We start from the raw sequence: 23,088 nt of genomic DNA on the forward strand, positions 1-23,088 counted from the left end.
GCTGAGGATGAGTGGAAGTCATTATTATGGCTCATTTCCACTCTCTGTCTGCAGTATAATAAATTCCACCGCGGGACACTGGGCCCCGCAGACAAAGCATCGTTTGAGCTTTTTGTGTCCTCTCCCCATCAGCGAGGCACAAATGGAGCCACAAATGGAACGCCATAATGTGTCCATTGTATACATTTTTGAATAAGTAACTATAACAAAGAAAACATGCTCATCCCATTTAATCTCAGCTCTTAACTGTGAAAACATGGCACATTTCCCACGCTGGAGAAGTGGGGCAGGAGAGGCCTGCACCCGCCTGGTGCCTGGCAGTCCTGCCGAGGTGTACCCAGTAGGTACAGTGCTGCTGGCTTCTAGGGCTCAACTCCCAAAAGCCTACGTTTTCCTGCTGCACTTTGATCAGGTAATGTGGTGGCCGGCATAAGGAAGCTAGGAGCGCATCACCTAGTCCCCTTTCATTACCTAGTCCCCTTTCATTACAAATAACAGAAGGCTCATCTCAAGCAAGTGTGAGCAATAAAGAGAAAAGGCGAAATGCAGGTCTCAGGGAAGGCTTAGTCTCGTGTCCCAAAGATTAGGACCAAGATGGGGATGGCGGGGGATGGGAGGTGGGGTCTACTTGCACTTTTCAGCAGCATTTCCATGCATGAGCACAGAAAAGCTCCCAGTGCTTGAAAGGCTGAAAGTGTCCTTGATTTTATATGTTGTCAGTAGGAGAAAGAGTTCTGGGTTTCAGTCTGATTGGAATAACAGGTCCAGTGCCCATCTCTGAAACAGTTGCTTTCTTTGGTGGAAGGAATTAGACCGATCACTTAAGCCCAGGTGACATGCCTGTGCAGGGCCAGGCCTTTAGAAGCACCTGGGCTGCCTGGAGGAAGGGTGGATTCCTGAACAAAGAGGAGGTTATTGGGAGCAAGAGAAGGGAGATGGGTTATCAAAGGAAACCGATGTAGAGGGCAGGGCCCTCTTTTTTCTGAACTCAACCAGCAGCAAAGAGGTTTAGGTCTTGAAGAGTTGTCAGGGTAAACAGTTCTGGGCTGCTTCAAGCTTGTACTATATTCTGTACAATTTATTTGCCAGGGAGCTTCTGCTTCTCTGAATTATAATTTTATCTTTCACTCCTTTCCCACTGTTATTCAAGAAGCTTAAGTTCTGAGCTGATATATATATAAGGCCTGTGCCTTGCTCTCAGAAGCCTGGTAGGAGACAAAATTACTCAAATTTAAAAACGAAATAGCTGTCTGTCTGGTTATCTAGAGAAGGGTGGGGGGCAGGGAGAAAGCGAGGGAGGAAAGGAGGGAGAAAGAGGAGAGAAGACACTAGCCAGCTTACTCACTGTATTGTACTGTTTTGTTGAGTAAACAGCCTCTACCACCACCAACCTTAGAATAAGCTATATCAAGCGCCTCCTGGGGGAACAGCAGCTTAGTGTCCAATCAACTGAAATGGGAAGCATCTGCCCTCTTGACTTCTGTGTTGAACTCAAGATTTGTTTTCTTTGTTCTGTTCATGGTCTCTTCATGTGTGACCTGCGCCTCCTCGCTGACATCCAGAGGGGCCACTTGTTGAGCCTCGTGTTTACTGCTTTAGAGGATAACTGTTGCAGGTGCTCCCCTGGGGGGCCATGGAGAACTTTCTACAGGTTTCATAGCTCACAGTTCTCAGACCATTCCACGTGAGACCTGGAGTGTGGGTGACTATCCTTCCATCCTTAGCCAGTAGATAGTACCAGGGCGGGAGCGGCTATCAGCATTTTATCCACACGCCTTTAGAAGTGAACGTGTTTTAAGTGGGTGACATAGGTACTTGCAACATGCCACACTCTTCCTTAGTGAGAGTGTGCTTCATGGAGAAAGGAACATTCAACAAGCCTTTTAGAATCCAATTGGGACTCTCAAAGGGTTGGGGAAGGGGTGATCTTGGCACCAGCAGCATGAGAATTACCTGGGAGCAGGTGAGAAAGGCAGACTCACTGGCCCCACTCTAGATCCCCTGAACAGAAGTACACGCCAACAAGACCCTCAGTCATTTGTAAGTGCCTTAGGCCTGAGGAACGCTCCCTGGACCAGTAGGTCTCCACCTTGGCAGCACATTGGAATCGATCACAAAGCACTAACTGCAGAAGCCTTGGCCCTACATCCAGGGATTCTAATGATTGGTTTTAGTTGTGGCCCAAGCACACAGGCGAATAAAATAAAAGAAAAAGCTCCCCAGGTGATTCCAATGAGCAGCCCAGGCCAAGAAACGGAGCTCAGTCTGGGTCTTGGCACAGAAGGAGAAGCAGCATGAAGCATTCAGGAGCCCAAGGTAGGCTCGCACGCCTGGTCCTCAGGGAGGAAGGTGGCTTAGTGCGTGGACGGGTGAAGGCATCCGCGGGGAAGAGAGCCAGCTGGTCACACAGGACCTGGTGTGCACCCTCAGGTGCAGCCCCTGGTAGAGGCTAAGGAGGTCGTGGAAATGTGTGAAGGGGGAGGTGGAATGATCAGCCTTGAACTTGGGAAGAACTAGACCACCTCGGGAAGAGAGATTGGGCCACGGTAGGGAAACCAGTTGGAAGATATGCCAGACATGAAGCAGGATGGCACGGCCAGCTATGCAATTTGCGGGCCCGGTGCAAAATGAACATGTGGGCTGCTAATTTAAAAAGCAGGGAAAATTGTCATTAACGGTACTGATAGGTAAAACACTCTTTTCCTTCCCCTGGCCTCTCTTTTGTTGTTTTTTTTTTTTTAATTTAATTTTATTGTTTAAAGTATTACAAATAGTACATATACCTTTTTCCCCCCATTGACCTTTCCCCAGCCTCCCCTACTCCCTGTTGCATGCCCTTATCCCACCCCGCCCCCAGTGTCGTGTCCATTGGTTGTGCTTATATGCATGCATACAAGTCCTTCGGTTGATCTCTTTCCCCCCCCCTCCCCAAGACTCCCAAGCCTTCCCGCTGTAATTTGACGGTCTGTTTGATGCTTTATTGCCTCTGTATCTACCTTTTTGTTCATCAGGTTATAATGTTCTTTATTTTCCATAAATGAGTGAGATCATGTGGTATTTTTCTTTCATTGACTGGCTTATTTCACTTAGCATAATGCTCTCCAGTTCCATTCATGCTGCTGCAAATGGTAAGAATTCCTTTTTTATAGCAGCACTAGTAGCCCGTTTGCACGAAGATTCGTGCAATAGACCTTCATTCACCTGGCTGCCTGCACCAGTTTTCTGCCGGCACCAGGGACCCAGGCCTTGGCTGTGGCCACTGCCTTCTGCCTTTTTCAGGGTCGGGGCTTGGCCCCGGGCGGTGGCCTTGGGCTCCTCAACATCCTTGCTAAGGATCGCAGGAGCCGACCCCCAGTGGTTTCCTGCGATCCGTGCAGGCTGCCCACTGGTGCCCAAGGCCGGGAAAGCCTCCGCCCCAGGCTTTCGGGCCTTGGGCTCGCCGCACCCAGGGTCCCTGCTACCGATCACAGGAGCCGACCCCCAGTGGTTTCCTGCAATCGGTGCAGGCTCCCCGCTGGTGCCCAAGGCCCGGAAAGCCTCGGCCCCTGGGACCCCCGGGAGCTGCGGGAGGGGCGGGATGGGCACGGCCAAGCCCCCCAAGGTGGCCAATCACCCCCCGGACCCCGGGAGGGGCTGGAGGGGCCGGGCCACGCACTCCCTGGTGGCCGATTGACCCCCGGAACCCCCGGGAGGGGCAGGAGGGGCCGGGCCACGCCCCCCCTGGTGGCCGATTGCCCCCAGGATCCCCGGGAGGGGCAGGAGGGGCAGGGCCACGCCCCCCCAGGTGGCCGATCAACCCTGGGACCCCCCAGGAGGGGCGGGAGGGGCGGGTGGGGCCCAGCCACGCCCCCCAGGGTGCCGATGGCCCCAGGCACCCCCGGGAGCGGCGGCATGGGCCCAGCCACGCCCCCCCGGGATGCCGATGGGTCCGGCCACGCCCCCGGGGTGCCGATCGCCCCAGGCACCCCAGGGAGTGGCGGCATGGGCCCGGCCACACCCCCCCGGGGTGCCGATCGCCCCAGGCACCCCCCGGAGCAGCGGCATGGGCCCGGCCACGCCCCCCGGGGTGCCGATCGCCCCAGGCACCCCCCTGAGCGGCGGCATGGGCCCGGCTACTGGGCACCTCCATCTTTATCTTCTCAACGGAAATGCCACCCGGAGTCCCGCCCCCAGCCTCCTGCCGGCCCAATCGTGGGCATAGCGGAGGTGCGGTCAATTTGCATGTTTCTCTATTATAAGGTAAGATAGTATTCCATTGTGTAGAAGTACCATAGTTTTCTAATCCACTCACCTGCTGATGGGCATATAGCTTGAAATCTGGTATTGATATCCCACCTACAATGTTGTTCTTTCTCAGGATTGCTGCAGCTATTCGGGGTCTTTTTTTTTTTTTTAATTCCAGATGAATTTTTGGAGAGTTCTGTCTAGGTCTGTGAAATATGCCATTGGTATTTTAATGGGGAGTGCATTGAATCTATAGATTGCTTTGGGTAGTATGGACATTTTAATTATGTTGATTCTACCAATCCATGAACATGATATGTTCTTCCATCTGTTTATGTCTTCCTCTATCTCTTTTTTCAGTGTCCTGTAGTTTTCCGTGTATAGGTCTTTTACCTCCTTAGTTAAGTTTATTCCTAGGTATCTTAATTTTTTTGGTGTGATGGTAAATGGGATTGCTTTTTTAGTCTCTATTTCTGTAAGTTCACTATTGGTGTATAGAAATGCCATAGATTTCTGGCGTTAATTTTGTATCCTGCTACATTGCTGAATTCATTTATTAAGTCTAATAGTTTTTTATGGAGTCTTTAGGGTTTTCTATGTACAATATCATGTCATCTGCGAATAAGGACAGTTTACTTCTTCTTTTTCAATTTGGATGCCTTTTATTTCTTCTTCTTGTCTAATCACAATGGTTAATACTTCCAGTACTATGTTGAACAGGAGTGGTGAGAGTGGGCATCCCTGTCTTGTTCCTGTTCTTAGGGGAAATGGTTTTAGTTTTTGCCCATTGAGTATGATGTTGGTTGTGGGTTTTTCATATATGGCTTTTATTATGTTGAGGAATGATCCTTCTTTCCTACCTTGCTGAGAGTTTTTATCAAGAAAGGGTGTTGGATTTTGTCAAATGCTTTTTCTGCATCAATTGATATAACTATGTGGTTTTTATCTCAATTTATGTGATGTATCACGTTTATTGATTTGCGGATATTGTACTATCCTTGCATCCCTGGGATAAATCCTCCTTTGTCATGGTGTATGGTCTTTCTGATGTACTGCTGGATCCGATTTGCTAGAATTTTGTTGAGGATTTTGGCATCTATGTTCATGAGGGATATTGGCCTGTGATTCTCTTTCATTGTGTTGTCTATATCTGGTTTTGGTATTAGGGTGATGCTGGCTTCATAGAATGAGCTTGGAAGTGTTCCTTCCTCTTGAATTTTTGGAATAGTCTGAGGAGGATAGGTTTTAGTTCTTTTTTGAATGCTTAGTAAAACTCCCCTGTGCAGCCGTCTGGCCCGGGCTTTTGTTTGCTGGAGGCTTTTTGATGACTGCTTCAATTTCTTCCATAGTTATTGGCCTATTGAGATTTTTAGATTCTTCCTGACTGAGTTTTGGAAGGTTGTATTTTTCTAAGAATATGTCCATTTCTTCCAGGTTGTCCAGTTTGTTGGAATAGAGTTGTTCATAGTATTTTTTAACAATACTTTGTATTTCTGTGAGGTCTGTTTTTATTTCTCCTCTTTCATTTCTGATTTTGTTTATTTGGGTCCTCTCTTTTTCTTCTTGGTGAGCCTGTCTAGAGGTTAATCGATCTTGTTTATCCTTTCAAAGAACCAGCTCTTGGTTTTGTTGATCTTTTTTTTTTTTGGTCTCTATGTTGTTTATCTCCACTCTGATCTTTATTATTTCCTTCCTTCTGCTTACACTGGGCTTTTCTTGTTGTTCTATTTCTAACTCTTTGAGTTGTAGGGTTAGGTAATTTATTACCATTGTTTCTTGTTATTTTGGTAGTAGGCTTGTAGAGCTATGAACTTCCCTCTCAAGACTGCTTTCGTGTTGTCTCATAGATTTTAGATTTTTGTGTTTTCATTGTCATTTGTTTCCATGATGTTTTTTATTGCTTCTTTGATCTCTCTGGTAACCCAGTCATTGTTTAGTAGCATGCTATTTAGTCTCCATGTGTTTGATTTGTTTGGATTGTTTTTATTGTAGTTGATTTCCAGTTTTATGCCACTGTGACCTGAGAAGTTGCTTGATATGATTTCTCTCTTCTTGAATTTTAAGAGACTTTGCCTATGACCCAATATATGGTCTATCTTTGAAAATGACCCATGTGCACTTGAGAAGAATGTATATTCTGTGGCTTTGGGGTGAAATGTTATGACGATGTCAATTAATTCCATCTGATCTAGTGAGTCATTTAGGATTGCTGTTTCTTTGCTGATTTTTTGTTTAGAGGATTTGTCCAATGGTGATAGTGGAGTATTAAAGTCCCCTACTATTATTGTATTGCTGTCAATCTCTCCCTTGATAGCCTCCAGAAGTTTTTTTTTTATGTATTTGGGTGCTCCTGTATTGGGTGCGTATATGTTTACCAGAGTTATTTCTTCTTGTTGGATTGCTCCCTTTAGTATTATGAAGTGGCCTTCCTTATCTCTATGTCCTTCACTTTGAGATCTAATTTGTCAGATATAAGTATTGCTACCCCAGCTTTTTTTTCATTTCCATTCACCTGAAAAACCTTTTTCCATCCCTTCACCCTCAGTCTGTGTGCGTCTTTTTTCTGAGGTGGGTTTCCTGTAGACAACAGAGATATGGGTCATGTTTTCTTATCCAATCAGTCACCCTATGTCTTTTGATTGGGGCATTTAATCCATTTACATTTAAAGTTATTATTGATAGGTACTTGTTTGTCGCCATTTTCATTCTTTACCCCCGTGTTCCTTCTTCGCTTCCTATTTCTTCTTTTTACAGCAGACCCTTTAGCATTTCTTGCATTGCTGGTTTGGTGGTAATAAACTCCCTTAGTCCTTTTTTTGTCTGTGAAGCTCCTGATTTCACCTTCAATTTTGATTTATAGCCTTGCTGGGTACAGTATTCTTGGATTCAGACCCTTCCTTTGCATGACTTTGTATATTTCATTCCATTCTCTTCTGGCCTGATGTGTTTCTGTTGAGAAATCAGTCCCTATTCTTATAGGGGATCCTTTGTAGGTAACTTTCTGTCTGTCTCTGGCCGCTTTTAAGATTCTTACTTAGTCGTTGGTGTTTGCCAACTTAATTATAATGTGCCTTGGTGTTGGTCTTTTGGGGTTCATTTTGCTTGGGACTCTGTGAGTTTCTTGGATTTGTGTGTGTTTTTTCTTCCCTACATCAGGGAAGTTTTCTGTCATTATTTCTTCAAACAGGTTTTCTATTCCTTACTCAGTTTCCTCTCCTTCTGGCACCCCTAATATGTGGATGTTGTTTCATTTTGTGTTGTCCCAAAGTTCCCTTAGGCTCTCCTCCTGCTTTTTAATTTTTTTTTTCTAGAAGCTGCTCTGCTTGGGTATTTTTCCCTACCTTGTCTTCTAGCTCACTGATGTGGTCCTCGGCTTCTTCTAGTCTACTGTTGATGCTTTCTACTGAGTTCTTTATAGCAGCGATGTCATTTTTCATTTATTCTTGGTTCTTCTTCATTTCCTCTTGGTTCTTACGCATATTGTTGAATTTGTCTTCCATTCTTTTAAGCCACCTTAAGACCATTTCTCTGAATTCTTTCTCTGACAGGTTGCTTGCCTCCATTTCATTTACTTCCTTTTCTGGTGATGCCTCCTTTTCTTTCAGATGCGGGCTGTTTGTCTCCCCATGATCTCTCTTCTCCAAGTGTCTGGTTATGTAGTTCTCTCTCTCCTGCGTTGATTTAAAGGCACAAAATACAACACACAAGGCACTGAACACAAATGTATTCACGATACTAATAACCCCAAATAAAGGTGACCACTAGAGAAAAGAGAATTAGGGGATAAGAATGAAAGAAGAAGGAGAAGGAGAAGGAGAAAAAGGAGTGCAAAAATGAAATTGGGAAAAGGAAAAAAAAGTGAGAAAAGAAAGAGAATAAAAAAGGGGAAAAAACTATATGGTGAGAAAACTCCAATAGAACACCCACTAATCTCAACAAATGCAAGCAACAAATACCTAGAGATGAATGCAAACTACAAACAACAACTAATATCAAACAAGGCAAGGGAAAATAGAAGCAAAAAACAAAATAAAAAAACAAAAAGAAAAAGCAAAACAATCTCACAAAGTATAAAAAAAACAATATAATCAATAATCAAGCAAATAACAAAAGGACAGAGAGAAAAAAAAATTGGATAGTGAAGAAAGAGAAGAGAGAGGTGTATATGGACTTAGAGCAGGGGATTGGAAACTAGATATATAAGTAGGGTGAAATTTTAACAGCGTGAAAAGAAGGAATAGGGAAAATCTAAAGCAGGAATAGGGTAAGAAAAACAGGACAACAAAAGGGGAAAAGTGAAGAAGAGAGTGTTGGCATAAAGGTAATGTTGAGATAGAGTAAAATGATGCTAAAGGAAAGATGAAAATAGAATGTAGAACACTAATCCCAAAATAAAGAGAAAATAAAATGGCACTTTTTTAACCTTTTGCACTCGGATATCGAGTGTGACTTGACACGGTTAGCATTAGAATAAAGGAATCGAGAAAAAAGCAAGCGAGTGCAAAGGGTTAAAAAAGGTAAAATAGTAGTAGTAATAATACTGATTAAAAATAAAAATGTAATAATTAAAAAGGTAAAATCAAGTGAGGAAAAAAGAAAAAAATTTAAGTGAAAGATGAAAAAAATAAAAATGTGCAGTAGTGAAGGTCATTCACTTCCTCTACTGTTCTGTTTGACACACCCGTTTCCTAGTCAGGACAATATTGAAGTTCCCTGCGTTCCACTGTTCCTCAATGTTGTAAGCCACAGTCTTGATTTTCAAGCAGGCAGTACTTCTTTGCTTCTTATACTCCTTTGTGTTTACACAAGAGTCAATTTGTGATTCAACCCCTGGGTGGCAGTGTTTCTGGATTGATCTCCGGGTCTATAAGTCCTCTCTAGCTAGTGCTTAGATTTTGTTTCCCCTGTGGCAATTAGTATTGGTTTGGGGGAATGGACTGCCCCAGAGCTGGTTTTCTGATTGTTATTCCCGCTCTGATCCCCAGGTTCAACAAAAACAACTTTCCCCTGCAGTCTCTTAGAGTGTCCCCAATTGGATGATCCTATGTATTGGGCTTAGTAATCAAAAGCAAGGATTTAAAGAGACAACAACAACAACAAAAAGACCCAGAGTAAGTGTGCAAACTCCGGTGCTGCGCGCAAGTCTGTACAGTCTTTTTTCCCCTTGGCTCTAATCAGCCAGCACACTGTTAAAATTTTTAGGCTGCCCTTTTGTGCCCAGTTCAGCTATGGGTTGCTTTTTAGAGTTCCCTTCTGTTAGCAGCCCTGAAGATCCCCTTCCACATTCGCAGATCATGCTAGCCCCAATGGCCGCAGGGTTTTTTTGTTTGTTTTAAAATATATTTTATTGATTTTTTTTACAGAGAGGAAGGGAGAAGGATAGAGAGTTAGAAACATCCATGAGAAAGAAACATTGACCAGCTGCCTCCTGCACACCCCCCACTGGGGATGTGCCCGCAACCAAGGTACATGCCCTTGACCGGAATCGAACCTGGGACCCTTCAGTCCGCAGGCCAACGCTCTATCCACTGAGCCAAACCGGTTAGGGCAACAGCCGTGGGTTTTGTGGTGCACAGACTTCCCCAGATCCTCTAGCTCCCGTTGTGCGCATCTCTCTCTCCTGCCCGGATCACAGACCTCACCTTATCCTAGGCGAAATCTGACTTTTCCGTGAGAAGGTGCAGAACTCCTCCAAATCTTCGTGTTCACGCTGCTTGGGGACCGGTGTTCCTTGGTTCACAGCTGTTCACTGGGTGTTGTTGTAGATTCCTGGAATTTTTAGGCTTCTGATAACAGCCTCTCTCCCCTTCAAGATGGCCTCCGTGGCCTCTCCTGACCAGCCGTACGTGTATAAATCTATGTCTATATACTTTTGCTATTGAACACTGTGCTCCTCCACTGCAGGGACACTTACTGGGTCAATACAGACCCTCATAGGCACCCCTGGGTCCTGCCCCCATTACTCTGTGGGGTGTGCAGCTTCTTCTGCCACGGTGCTGAGGTGCCATGTCCTGCTTGGAGGGGTGGACTCCATCTCCCCTTCCCACAGGCTCACCACCCCAGCTCATGGTGGGCAGCCACTCGACAAAGGATTTCCATCTTAGCACCAGGACACACTCGGTACCTGCTGGGTCACAGGCTGCATGTGTTGGGGTGCTGCCAGCTGCTGTTACCTGAACCCCAATGTTTTTTTTTAGTTCACTTGCCTGGGTGCACTGGCCCAAAGAAGTGCCCGAACAGGAGTTCGCAGGATATAGAGGAAAATGGTTTAATTTTGAATTGGCCAATATGGAGACGGGAGTGTAGGCTCTAAAGACCCGACTCCCGATGTGTGTGGGTTACAGATTGTAGAGGGCAGAATCACAAGGCATTGTGGGTTAGGGGTTCGGGTGGTGCTGGGAGCAGAATGGTTGCAGGTGAGGATGATGAAACATTTCTTAGGGTCTTGAGGACAGTTCTGAGGTCTGTCCCTATGTCCCACTGTCTGATCCCAGGGGAAAGTAGCCAGGGGTCATTCCACCTTAGGACTCAGGAGCTGAAACAGAGCTTAGGTCAGGATGTCATCTTTATTGTGCCGGAGGTCCTAGCCTATGACCATTAGCCAGGTCTGGGCTACTGTCTTCTGCTGCCTTGAGGGTTGCTGGTTATCCAGGGGAAAGGCTGGATCTCTGAGGGATATCTAGATATAGGTAGATGTAGAGATAGAGATAGAGAGGGAGATAGACATATATAGACATAGAGATATAGACATAGATATGGATATAGACATAGATATGGATATAGACATAGACATACATAGACATAGACATAGACATAGACATAGACATAGACATAGACATAGACATAGACATATATAAAGAGCGAGATGATTTTAGAGCTAGGGTTTGAAACTAAATTTAATCAGTCATAGGACCCTTGGATTCACTGCTGCCATGCCTCAGCCCATCCCATGCCTGCAGCCAGGCCTCTGAAAGGGCTGGAGGGTCATGGGTTTGCTGGGCAGGGGCAGGAGCCATGCAGTTCAGCACCTCTTCCCTCCACCTTCCCCCACACATGCTCTATTGTCCCTTGGACTTCACTTAAAGACACAAAATCAAAGATAAAATTAAAAATTTCAAGCCGATCCAGCCTGCAGAGCTGTAAACGCCAAGTACAAGCCTTTTGAGTGTAGGTCCCCTGTGACTGCATTAGTGCCCGGCCCACACAGCTGCCCCGAAGAAAGGGAGATGGAGGGATGGACGGGAGAGGGGTTGAGGAGATGGTCACATCAGCACAAGGTGATGTCAAAGAGGAGTGTCGATAATGACTTCAAGCTCTCTGCTTGTGTCACTCAATAGACGGTGGCACCGCTAAGAGGTACAGGGAAAGGGGAAATGAGTACTGGGAGTGAGGGCAGGGCACAGTTTAGGTACCTGTGAATACTTCCTTTGTTCCAATACTTAATCACCCCTCTTTTTTCTGGTTTAATTGCACAGGCTGGCACTTTCTGAACAATGAGGAATAATAGAGGGGGCGTGAGCCTCCACTTCTGACTCTAATTAACTCTGTGTCTCATTCTGAAGCCTGATGCTAAACTGGGTTCAGAATCAAGACCCCATTTCTGTTCTCTTCAGGACGGTTTTCAGGGATGGGATTTTTGTCATTTAGGCCCCTATTGAACAGATCCCAGCCAGGTATAGGGCGTCTTACGTGAATCTGTTTACTGGGAGGACAGAACAGTTGTCAAGTGGGGGTTCCCATGTAGTCTTATATTGAGGCGAGGACAAAGTGACACTAGGCACCACAGGTTTTAAAGAGAAGAGCCTTTTAGCAGGCACCAATTTAGAGTTGGAAACCCTCCCTGCAACACCCCCTTCCCGCCCCCCCGCCCCCAAGCTTATTTGAGGGTAGACAGCTGGCCCACCTTTAGTCTGCCATGTGAAGACTGGTGAGGGGCCTAACCAAGAAGAGATGGTTTATGGAAAGAGGTTCATCCCTCCAGGGGTGGTGTTTCCTGCTGGGAGCCTGATGGGCAGTGGAGGATGCTCCTAGAGACGCTTTCCTACAAACAACAGAATTGATAAAATCCTTTCAGGAGCACGTGAAAGAAGGGAAGCCCAGCTCTGGTGGGATATCTGCTAGGCAGCAGTCTATTCCTGGCCTCTCTCAGCGGGACAAAGGAACCTGGGGGGAGAGGTCAGGGTTTGGAGAAGGGGCCACACTGAATTGGCCTGTGGCTGGGCCAGCAAAGGTGCATGCTTCCCAGGGTCAGGTGGACAAAAGGGAAGATGGAAGATGGCTGTCATCTTGTGTAAACCCGGTAAGAGGGCGGCTCTCCAGGGGAGGTCCACCCTGAGGGCAAGGGGCTGTGGAGAGTGACTGCTGAGGGCGGGAACTGCGTGGGTCATGGAGGTGGGGCCGTGTTGAGGAGTATCATGTCCTCTGAAGAATCCGTGATAACCTCACAAGGAAACCTCAGGGATGCTGGGCCACATGCAGGGTACCACAGGCCAATCTGTGATGTAAGGAAACAAGCCATGGCCCAGAATTCCACTGTGGCCCTCCCCCCATACATAGGAAACGTGGCCAGAGAATTCCACTGCCCCCCACCCCCCCGCCGCCGCATACATAGAAAATGTGGCCAAGAATCCCACTGTGGCCTGGTACACAGAAAACCTACCTCTCTGCTGCTCCACTTCCCAAACTACTGAAGAAGCGAGAACCTGGAAGCTAGAAGGAAGAAGAGTGAGCACAGAGCTTTGAAGGAGATATGAGATTAGAGTATTAAACTAGACCTGACAGGTTTTATTAACCTAAAGTTGTCAGAAAGTTATGGAATCTCTACAGAGATACCATTTCGAGATGAGAAAGCAGGATTCAACACAGGAGAGTGGAAAACAGAGACTTGGAAAAAAGGAGAATTGTTTCGTGTTTCTATTTCTGTTAAGCTGAGACAGCTCAGTAAGCTTGTTCATTTGAATTCCTAGGTCATTCCTCACTGGGGCCCGTTGTGTTACTATTGCAATATCCTGGTGAAGTCTGTTTATTGCCTTTCATTTAAGATCTTTGCGCCAATATTCATAAAAAAGGGATTATTCTATATCTGTGCCTCAATATTCATAAAAAAGATATTATTCCATAGCTTTTTTATATATATATATAATCTTGGTTTTCGATCAGGGTCCTTCATAAAAGACATTTGAAATATTTTCTTCTTTCCCTGTGCTCTGAAACAGTTTCAATATTTTAGAACTACATGCTAACGTGAAGTCCCCAGGCCTGCCGACCTTCATGGTGAGCAGGTGAGGCCCTGCTCTGCGTCCCTTCACCTGGTTTGGTCTGAGCTGCTGTTCCCCCTCGCTCCCTCCTGCTGGTCCATGGCATGGCTATAGAATTGTGCTAGGAGACATCCTCAATATTTAACTTGTAGTTTGAATTTAAACATCCCGTCACCAAATGTTCGCTCTTCACAACTTTGGGCCTGGGTCAATGTAGTGCATTTTGGGGCGTGTTGGGGGACAGGCTGTCCCCACCTTCAGAGAGAATCAGATCCTGTTGGAGATCCATGGTAATGGCAAGGTACCCCTCCCCCCGCCCCCGGGATCCAGTAGCACCTAGAACAGGATCAGTGCCAAATTCAAATAAACCCCATGGCTTCCTCATTGTCCTTTATTTTACCTTGGGGTAACACCTGGACAATTTATAAATGGTGAAAATCTATAAAGGGCCAAAGATTTCCAAATGTTTTAAGGTTCTGTCCTGCCCTGACAATGTTTTCAAGCCACAGTTTTGTACCCAATCAATGAAAAGCCAGCCAACCGAGTCCCCCAAATGTGTGTCCTGGGGTCCTCTGGGAATCTTGTCCGTGGGTCCCTCCCATCACACGTGCTTTTCTGGGGAAGCATTAGGGGAGCGGCCTGGTCGCTTTCCTCATCTGGACCGCAAAGCCTCTCTCGGTAGATAGCATGATGCAACTACTCTCCCTCGCCAGGGAGGCTGTCTTGAAATCCCATCATTTCCCCTGCAGTCTTTCTCAGCCTGCAGTGAATGGGGAAGGGAGGACTGCGTTATTTCAGTTCTGGCAATGGACTCATCACAATTGCTTCCCTCGCTCCTCCTCTCTTTCCCTGGAGGGCCTAATTTATTTCACGCATTTTGACCCCTCCCTGCTTAGCAGTGACCGCTGAGGTGCTGCCTGGAAGCATTTCCCTCTGGCCGGTTCTGGCCCCCCAGGCAAACCCTCCAGGCCACGGTTCTTCCCCAGGTGACGTCAGCCTGGCTGCGGGGCCCAGCTGGATGGAGGTGTGTTTTATGAAGTTCAACCCTGCACCCTGGGCCATAAATACACGTTGTGCACATAAATGTACAGCTAACATTGCCCAGACCCCGCCGCAGCACCATGTTAATAAGCAGACAGTAAGTCTTTAAAATATGGAAAAGCAGTTAATCTTTCCGCTGGCAAATCCTTTGTAGGGGGTTGTTTTCCTTTGCTTCGGTATCGCTGCAGGCAGGGCTTTTCATCTCTGAGGATTTAGGGAAATACAGAGAAGTTTGCTGTGGGGCTTCACTGACAACCCTTGGGGAGCCTTCCACCCAGAGGGTGCGTGTGCTGCAAACGGTGGTTGTAGAGCACCCCTGTGGCTCAGCATCTCCTTGGAGCTGCCCTCCAGGACAGACAGAGGTCTGCTGCCCGTGACGTGGACCCACAACAGGCCTGGGTGCCGGGGGCTTGAGCTCTGCCCCTATTACTCTAGGAAGTTACTCAGCCTCTCTTTTCCCCATCTCTAAAATGGGCACAACCGTGTCTTATTCATATCGCTTCTGTTAAGAGTACTTATACTCTCTGAATCCCAGTGTTCTCGTTAGTAACATGAGAACATTGATACTTTTTGCCTTTAGCATAATGTTCCATTTCTAAATGTTCTAAGAATATATGAACATATCTATAATAATAAAAGTGTAATTTGATTAGACCGGATGTCCTCCCTGATGAAGCTGCAGGGGGGTGAGGTAGGAGGGAGCGAGCCCCTTGCCTGAATTTCGTGCATCGGGCCTCTAGTTCTCTGTATAAAGAACCTCAGCGTTACAGATTCAGTTCAAGTGTCCCTTGACAATTATTCTGCCAGTCTTCTCTCCCCTCCACTGCCCCCCTCTCCCCTACCCCACCCCTCGCCCTTGCTCTTACACTGATGATGTTGTGGAAGGATCAGACTTGAGGGTGAGGATGGGGGCTCAGCAGGCAGAGGGTGCCTGGAACCCATGCAGGCTGGCTTTGCTGAAAGATGCTGGGGCGAGTTTGTAGCTTGCCTCTCCCCCTCCGAGCAGCCATGACTTTCATCTGTGTGTCTCGGGCAGAGAAGGGAGGTTGCCAGTGCTGGATTTAAGGATGACGTAGGTGAGACCCATCAGTCTGGAGATGACATGGTCTGTGCTTTATAAATATTTAGTGTCACTCGGTCCTTCAATTCCTTCTTACTTTTTGGAAGATGCTTCATATGTTCCTTTATATTTGTGTTCAACTCACTCAAGTCCTATTGTTTAGTTCATTTATTCTTTCTATGTGTAACATAGGTCATGGAATGCTTACTGGTTTGTTTTTTATTCCCAAACATCTGATAAGTCTTACCCATCCCGTCTCTTTTTCTCCTTCTCTGGAACAAAATTACATATGCTTAAACAGCCATACCTTATTATTAATTTTACAACATACTTTTTTCTATTTACTGTGTTTCGGATATCCTTTCTTGATAGTAAGTAGCAATCTGCTTTACCCTTGACCCTTTATCTGGTGCTGAGTAGACCAGAGCCACATAGTGTTGCTTATTCAATCATACCCGTATTGATGGACTTGCAGGTGGGTTTTGTATTTTTTCTCCTCTCAATGAACAATGCTATCAAGACCATCTTTCCACATGGCTTTTTGGGGTCATGAGCAAGAGTTTCTTAGAAATAAAGCTACTGAAAAAATAGGATCTAAATTATTTCCATTATAATAATACAAATGGCTGTAAAAGTCACATTCCCACCAGCAGTGTCGAATAATCACTTCTTCAGACTCTCCTCCATGTGATAGTAGAACAGACTTAAAATGTAGCCAATCTGCTTGTGAAAAGTGCATTTTATTATTTTATATTTCTCTAATTTTCAGTGATTTTATATATATACTAGTAGCCCATTTGCAGGAAGAATCCTGCAAGCGGCCGCTGTGGCCGCGTGCGCTGCCGCTGCTGCCGCCATTGTGGCCACTGTGCCTGCACCCACATGCTGCTGCTGCCTGCCCCGCTCCGCCCTGCCCCGCCCCACCCAGCCCCGCCCAGGCTTTCCCTCTGGCAGCCACCTTGCTTTCCACTTTTACTCCCTCTTCCTTCTAAGTTGTCTTCAGTCTTCACTCCTCCCTCCCTTGGCGTATGCAAATTAACTGCCATCTTTGTTGGGTAATTTGCATACTCTCCCTGATTGGCTGGTGGGCGTGGCTTTTGCTGGTGGGCGTGGCTTGGTTGTAGCAAAGGTGCGGTCAATTTGCATATTACTATTTTATTAGGTAGGATTTGTGTATTTTCACAACCATTGTACTTCCCTCCAATTATTAGTTCGTTTTTTATGTTCAGTAAAGCAGTAAAGTTTGGTTATTTTCTTCAAAAAGAGGTGTCTTTTACTAGAATTAACTTTGTGCATTTCCTAGTGATTATTGATATTGTCATTGGTTCTTTATCTCATATTTTTTCATTAGGCATTGCCAGTGTCAGGGAAAGGCTGTGGTTCTATACTCTGATTATGTAACTGGTCAGCTTGCTGAGTTCTTTTATTAGTTCTAACAGTTGGTCAGTGAGTTCACAGGGGGTTTATATTAACATAGTAGTATCTGTTCTTTGGTTGATTTGGTAGGATTCACTTGTGGGCATTTTTTCAATGAGCATTTCGGGTTTTTTTTATGGCTATGGGTCTGCTTGTGGTTTTTACAGCTTGGCCAAATGTTGACAGTTTATATTTTACCCCCAAAGGTGTGTTTGCTCTAGTTTTCAAATTGTTTGCAATAATATACATAATAGTCACTTAAAATGTTTTAAATGTCTATCTTCCGAGTTTTAATATGACTTTGTGACTTCTTGGTCAGGAACACCCAAAGTTGGTTTATGTCGATGTTCTTTTAAACCAGAGTCTAGTTCTTTCAGCTATCTTCACATTTTAATGTGCATTTTATTCTCCTGCTTTTATCTTTATAAGTTTATTCTGTCTTTAGTTCCGTAAGTATTTACTGAGAGTCTCCGTGTCCCAGGCACAACTGTAGGTGCTGGGGATAATGGATAACCATGGGCAGACAGCTGCAGCCTTCCACCTCTGGAAACCAGTCTGTTGTGAGGAGCAGGCAGAGGGAAAGGAGGTTGAGAACTAAGTGGCGTGGTAAGGACTCCAGTCTTATTAGAGAGAAATGAGAGTAGAGAGAGGGAGATGGTGGATTATTCTTTTTAGGAGTTTTACAATAAAGGAGGACAGAGAAACAGGGCAGTAGCTAGAGGTAAGGTTAACAGGAAGCTTTGTTTTTCCTGAGACAGGAGATATGACGGCATGTTTGTAACCTGAAGGGCATGGCTAGTAGACAAAGGGGACTATCTGTGCAATTATTGCCTTTATCGCCTCCTTCTATCAGTCACCTCCTTACGTATCCGGGGACCAACCTTGGAGAAGGGCATCAATACTTAGCCCAGGGTACAGAGGGAAGACCAGGTAGAGGGGCACAGGTGCAGCTTATGTCTTTATTTTGCCAGCTTCTCAATTAAAAAATGGAGTTCATTTATGTGCAAATTTCTTTTTCCCATAGAAGTACTTAAGATCAAACTGCACAGATTTCAGTCTGGGTTGCTCTTAAATTCTTAAGCATTAATTGAATGTGTTGTTTAACCTTAATTTCTACTGCTTATATCTTTTTGCTATTCATTTCTAATTTGACCATACCATGAAGAAGGATATGCAAGTGATGCGTTCTGCTCTTTGGAATGTGTTGAAGTTTCCAGTGTTTGAAAATAACTTAGGGGGCCAAATATATGGTGACGGAAGATGATTTGACTTTGGGTGGTCAGCACACAATGCAATATACAGATCATGCATCATAGAAATGTACACTTGAAACCCAAATAATATTAACCAATGTCACCCCAATAAATAAAAATAACAAATTCTACATTTAGATCTCAAGAGGTTTTGTTCCACATTTTAATAGATCATGCATTCATTGATCACTTTGGTATTTCTAATCAGTTTGAACACTATGATCATAAAAGTTCAGGTCATTCCTTGCTATACTATTTCACTATTTTAATATGAAAAATTACTCAGATTGTATAAACTGTTTTTATTGCATTTTAATGATTTGCCTTTGAATATTTGCATTATAATATTAACCTGTTCCTCTCTTGTGTTGTTAGCATGTTTCTGGTAAAATTTTCCTGTCATTTGACATCTCATCTGACGTCTTTTCCACGTCATTCTGTTTTAGGAGTGTCTGTTGCAAACATCATAATGCTGGTATTTTGTCAATGCAATTTAGGAGTTTCTGCCTTTTACTTTGTGAATCTAATCACCTCACATTTGTTGTGATTGGTAATAATTTTAGACTAATATTGTCAAATTTTTCTGTACATGTGTATATTACTTACCATGCTATTTTTAGCTATTATCCCTAAATTCTAAAATATAATTTTCTATCATTATCTACAGTTACCTAGAATCAATTTTCCCCTGGACCTGACATACATTTTACTTCATGTTACTCTGTTTTCTTCATCTTAAGTATTCCCAGGGAGAAGCTGCTGTCATCCTCATTCCTCTTTGAGTAATTTGTTTCTAGAGAAGATATTAGGATTCGTCTATAGCTTTAATGATTTGAAGTTTCATTCATGCTAGAATGGGCCCTATGAAAAAAAAAATTTTTTTTTCATCAATTGGAAAACATTCTCTCCCTTTGGAACTTCTATTTCATGTTTATATCTCTTTCTCCTTTATTGCACATCTGGTCGATTCATTTGGCTTAATTTTTAAGTCAACCATTTGTCCTTTAAAGGATTGTGTGATCTTGGTTTGGCATTATTCTGAGACTCTGTTAACTTTTCTCCAACATGGAAATCATTGGTTCTCTGATGGGAGTCACCTCAGGTAGGCTATTTTAGTCCTGATAGGCACAATCCACTACAGAGGCCAGCTGCTAAAGCGATGTCTTTGCATAGGTGAGAAGACACCTAGTGCTAAAAGGGGAATGTAAAGCAGATATTTTTAAAGTTTTATTGAGATAGTTAGCAAGGTTTAATTTTTTCCCCCCTCAGGCCAGGTGTAGTTGTGGGGAAGGGCAGAGAGCAATTATCCCAGAGAGTATATGGCGGTTAGGCATTGGGGGAACATTGCTGAACAGTGGTGTGCCCTGTTCCCTGCTATGGGTGGGAAAAAATAAAAAACTATGTCATGTTCAATGAACAGGCACTGGGCATTTGTAGAAAGGAAGCCGGTTGTGTTGTAATCTCAGAGGCATTCTTGGATATTACAACATATGAGATAACAGGGATCCATCCCCTTCTAATTTCCCACAAAACAGCAGGATGCTTCTTCATTGGATGATTTTTGTAAAGCATGGGGATACACTATAGAACAGCGGTCGCCAACCTTTCGGACCTCACAGACCACCAGTTGGCGACCGCTGCTCTAGAAAACAGAACAAATTTTCTGAGAGAAAGATGAATGAAAGTAAAATTCATGGAGGAATTGAACATTTTGTTAGGTTACAGTCTCTTTCATCCTGCTAAATTGAATTGGATGAAATATCAGGAAAAGTTAAGTGACCGGGATTCTAGGCCTGGGGTTAAATACTTACCTACTCTGTTGGCTCTGAAAGAATCTGGGATTTGGGTCTCTAAGTTGTTCCTCCAAAGAATCAGTATTTCTTGTGAAAGGAGTGTTTTCATGGCGGTGTCGCTTTGTCATTCCATTGTATTGGGCAATGAAGAAGCAGGTGTCAGTCAGTAAGCTGTACCGATGGACCCAGAATGTCAGAGCTGCTGTGGACTTGAGAAGGGTGGGACTTGTTAAAGGTGGTGTAGGCACTGGGGGCCAGCATTCATTTCCTCCAAACACCATGCCGAGCGGTATCTCGAAGGGTTTAGGAAGTTCACTTCACCTTTTGTCATCCATGTGACACAGCTTCAGTCTGTCTCTGAGGAAAGGAGAGAAAAACAACTTAGAAGAACATCAAATGCAACTTTTGATAATGCTTAGGAAGAAACGCAGGCTTGGAAAAGCCTAACCTCTTAGACCTTGGAAATCGAGGTAAATTAGCCAAATCTGACCCTGATGTTTTGTACACATAAAACTCAGTCTTCCCAAGGTGAGTCTTTTGAGCTGTGTATGGCTCTAGCAACAGGTTGGCTATAGAAATAGACTATTGTCTTCTTAGTGAAACTTGGTGTTTGAAAGTGAAGAGCCGATGGAAAAGGCAACTTTAGGAAACTTGTTTTCTAAAATATAGTAGTTACCCCCAGGGAAAAGATTTCCTCGTGGCTCTTTACAAGAGGAAAGGTAAGTGAGCCCACCGTGTCTGTGCCTCTTGTTCCCCAGGTCCTTTGTCATCCAGCAAATCCCAAGCAGCAACCTGTTCATGGTGGTGGTGGACAGCAGCTGCCTCTGCGAGTCCGTGGCCCCCATCACCATGGCGCCCATCGAAATCAGGTATATCCTTCCATGTGTAGGCCCAGCTACTGCTGCTGACTCTGGTAAGGGGATCAACAGTCGGGAAACCTGGGGGAGGAGTAAATGATATCTTCCCACTGTTGGAGACAAAGAAATTGTCAAGGGATTTTAGTGCTGACGCAGAGTAGGGGGAAGTACCGTTTTGGAAATTTGCCTTAACTACAGTCAACATAACGAATCTCTTAAGTGTGAGCGTTTAAAGGCCCAGAAGATCAGAAGGCGTCCGGAATCTTGCCATGGCTTCCATCCTGAGGTCAGTCTGATAACCCTTCCTGTTCTCTTCCTCCCTCAGATTTGCCACGAGAATTTCATTATAGCTATGTAGTTTACCCGTGAGAAAACCATCCCTTTCAGGAGAATCAAAGAAGCGTCTACAGGAAGGCTCCCTGCTCTCAGCCCTCGGTGCCTTCTCAGCCTGGGCTAATAGCCTGTTCTCATGTCCATGATATATTCAGAAGCTTCCTTCCTATCTTTTCTGCCATGGAAGGGCTGTCATATTATCATCACCTGCTATTACACACGAAGTGGCTCTGATCATCTTAGTTTACTTATTTCAAATTGTGGTGAGAATTATTCCCCCTGCTTATATTTACAAGCCTTTTATTTACAAGAACTTTACGCAAAGCAAAAGTGGCAATGTTTATACCAGACAGAGGGTCCCAGTGTATGGAGGGGGATGACAAGCCTCTAAACCCCTAGCCATATGGAGGCACGACTATAAAGGCGCTATACTTCCTGCAATACTGTGAGCAAAAACTTTAACAAAAAATATTTTTTTTAATTAAGTTCACACACACCCTGAAAAAAAAAGAAAAGCGTGCCTAGACAAATTAATATATGGAAACTGGAAAACTAGTTTTTTTAAATGCCACCAAAGCCATCTGAGTGTTAATCACAACTTTAAATAGCAAGTGATTTTAATGTTATTAAACTACTATCTAAATCCTAGAAAAGACTTTAACATGTAGCATAGATTTTAAAGTATAGCACCAATAAGAACTTGGGATTTATTGAGAATGTTTGCTTCTATATTCAAATGGGAGTTGAAGTTCAATAGCAACATATTATACATATGCTGGAAAGACCTTTGATAAAAGTTAATGACCACCCATGATAAAAGCTCTATATAAAATGCAAACAATAGTTCCCAAAACACTAAAATCACTTCAGTCAAAACTAGAACTTTATACTTGGACAACTAGAGTCATGAGAGTAAAATCTTCTAGAGTTAATAAGATAATTTGCTTTGGTTACTTGATACAAGACATTTAAAAAAATCAGTATTTTTTTTCTGTAAGTTTCTGGATGTAGTAAGATGAGGTCAATGGAACAGAATAGAAACTGTTATATATGACAAAGGTTCAATTCAAAAGGAAGAATATAAATTAGACTTAAGTAGAAATCCTAGGGATTGCAGAGAACTTCCTATCTGAGACAAGAAAGCTATGGAAGAAAATCAGATTTACTTAACTATGTAAAAATTATAACTGTTCTATGGAAAAAGATTAAAGTCAGTAGCCAATTTATAGAACTTGAAAAATATACAAATCAAATTATAAAGAGCACTTTTAAATTGGTAAGTCCAACAACTACATATAAAAATAAACCATGAACGATACAAGTCAGTGGGTGATCTGATTACATAGGTAACAATGAAATATCTAGCTATAGCCATGAAAGGCAAAAATACCCATTAGGGCTGCATTTCCAAACTGGGCATTCTACCACAGGCAGGGGCAAATATCACTGTCTGTTGAGCATTCTTTGTAGCAGTTGAGAAAATGAGTGCCCATCAATAAGAAAATAGCTGAATGAGAGAGTTAGAATAATGGAGTTGGAGAAACTTTCATCAGTCACTGGATAAAAAGCACGCTGCAGAAAGTAATAAATAATATTTCATTTTTGTACAACAGCCTTCCTTCCCCAAAATAAAAAGAAGAAACAAAACCTTTCATAGCCAAAGATGATCAGCCCCCTTAGATGTGATTTTTTTAACTTACATTCTGATGCGGGAAAAATTAGAAAGCCAATATTTTGCCTTTATAATATGATCCCAACAGACATCTGTACCAATAAATAGTCCTTTACCCCTTGAATATTCTACATAATAGTATGCAAAGAGTAATTTTGAATATGTTACACATTTACAACTGT

At 44.0% G+C, this 23,088-nt stretch overlaps 1 protein-coding gene across 1 annotated transcript in view; it reads left to right on the top strand.

Annotated features, from left to right (window-relative positions):
• CACNA2D3 (calcium voltage-gated channel auxiliary subunit alpha2delta 3) overlaps positions 1-23,088 on the top strand; it is a gene marked incomplete at both ends in the record, with an annotated part of 817,125 nt that overhangs the window by 793,755 nt on the left and 282 nt on the right. The window contains 2 exons of the mRNA XM_079795466.1: positions 20,803-20,913; positions 21,100-21,187. Coding sequence (XP_079651592.1) covers positions 20,803-20,913; positions 21,100-21,187 — 199 coding nt within the window. The remainder of the gene's footprint in view (positions 1-20,802; positions 20,914-21,099; positions 21,188-23,088) is intronic.

Source organism: Cnephaeus nilssonii (assembly GCF_951640355.1).
Source record: "Cnephaeus nilssonii genome assembly, chromosome: 17".
In the NCBI taxonomy this organism is placed as follows: Eukaryota; Metazoa; Chordata; class Mammalia; order Chiroptera; family Vespertilionidae; genus Cnephaeus; species Cnephaeus nilssonii.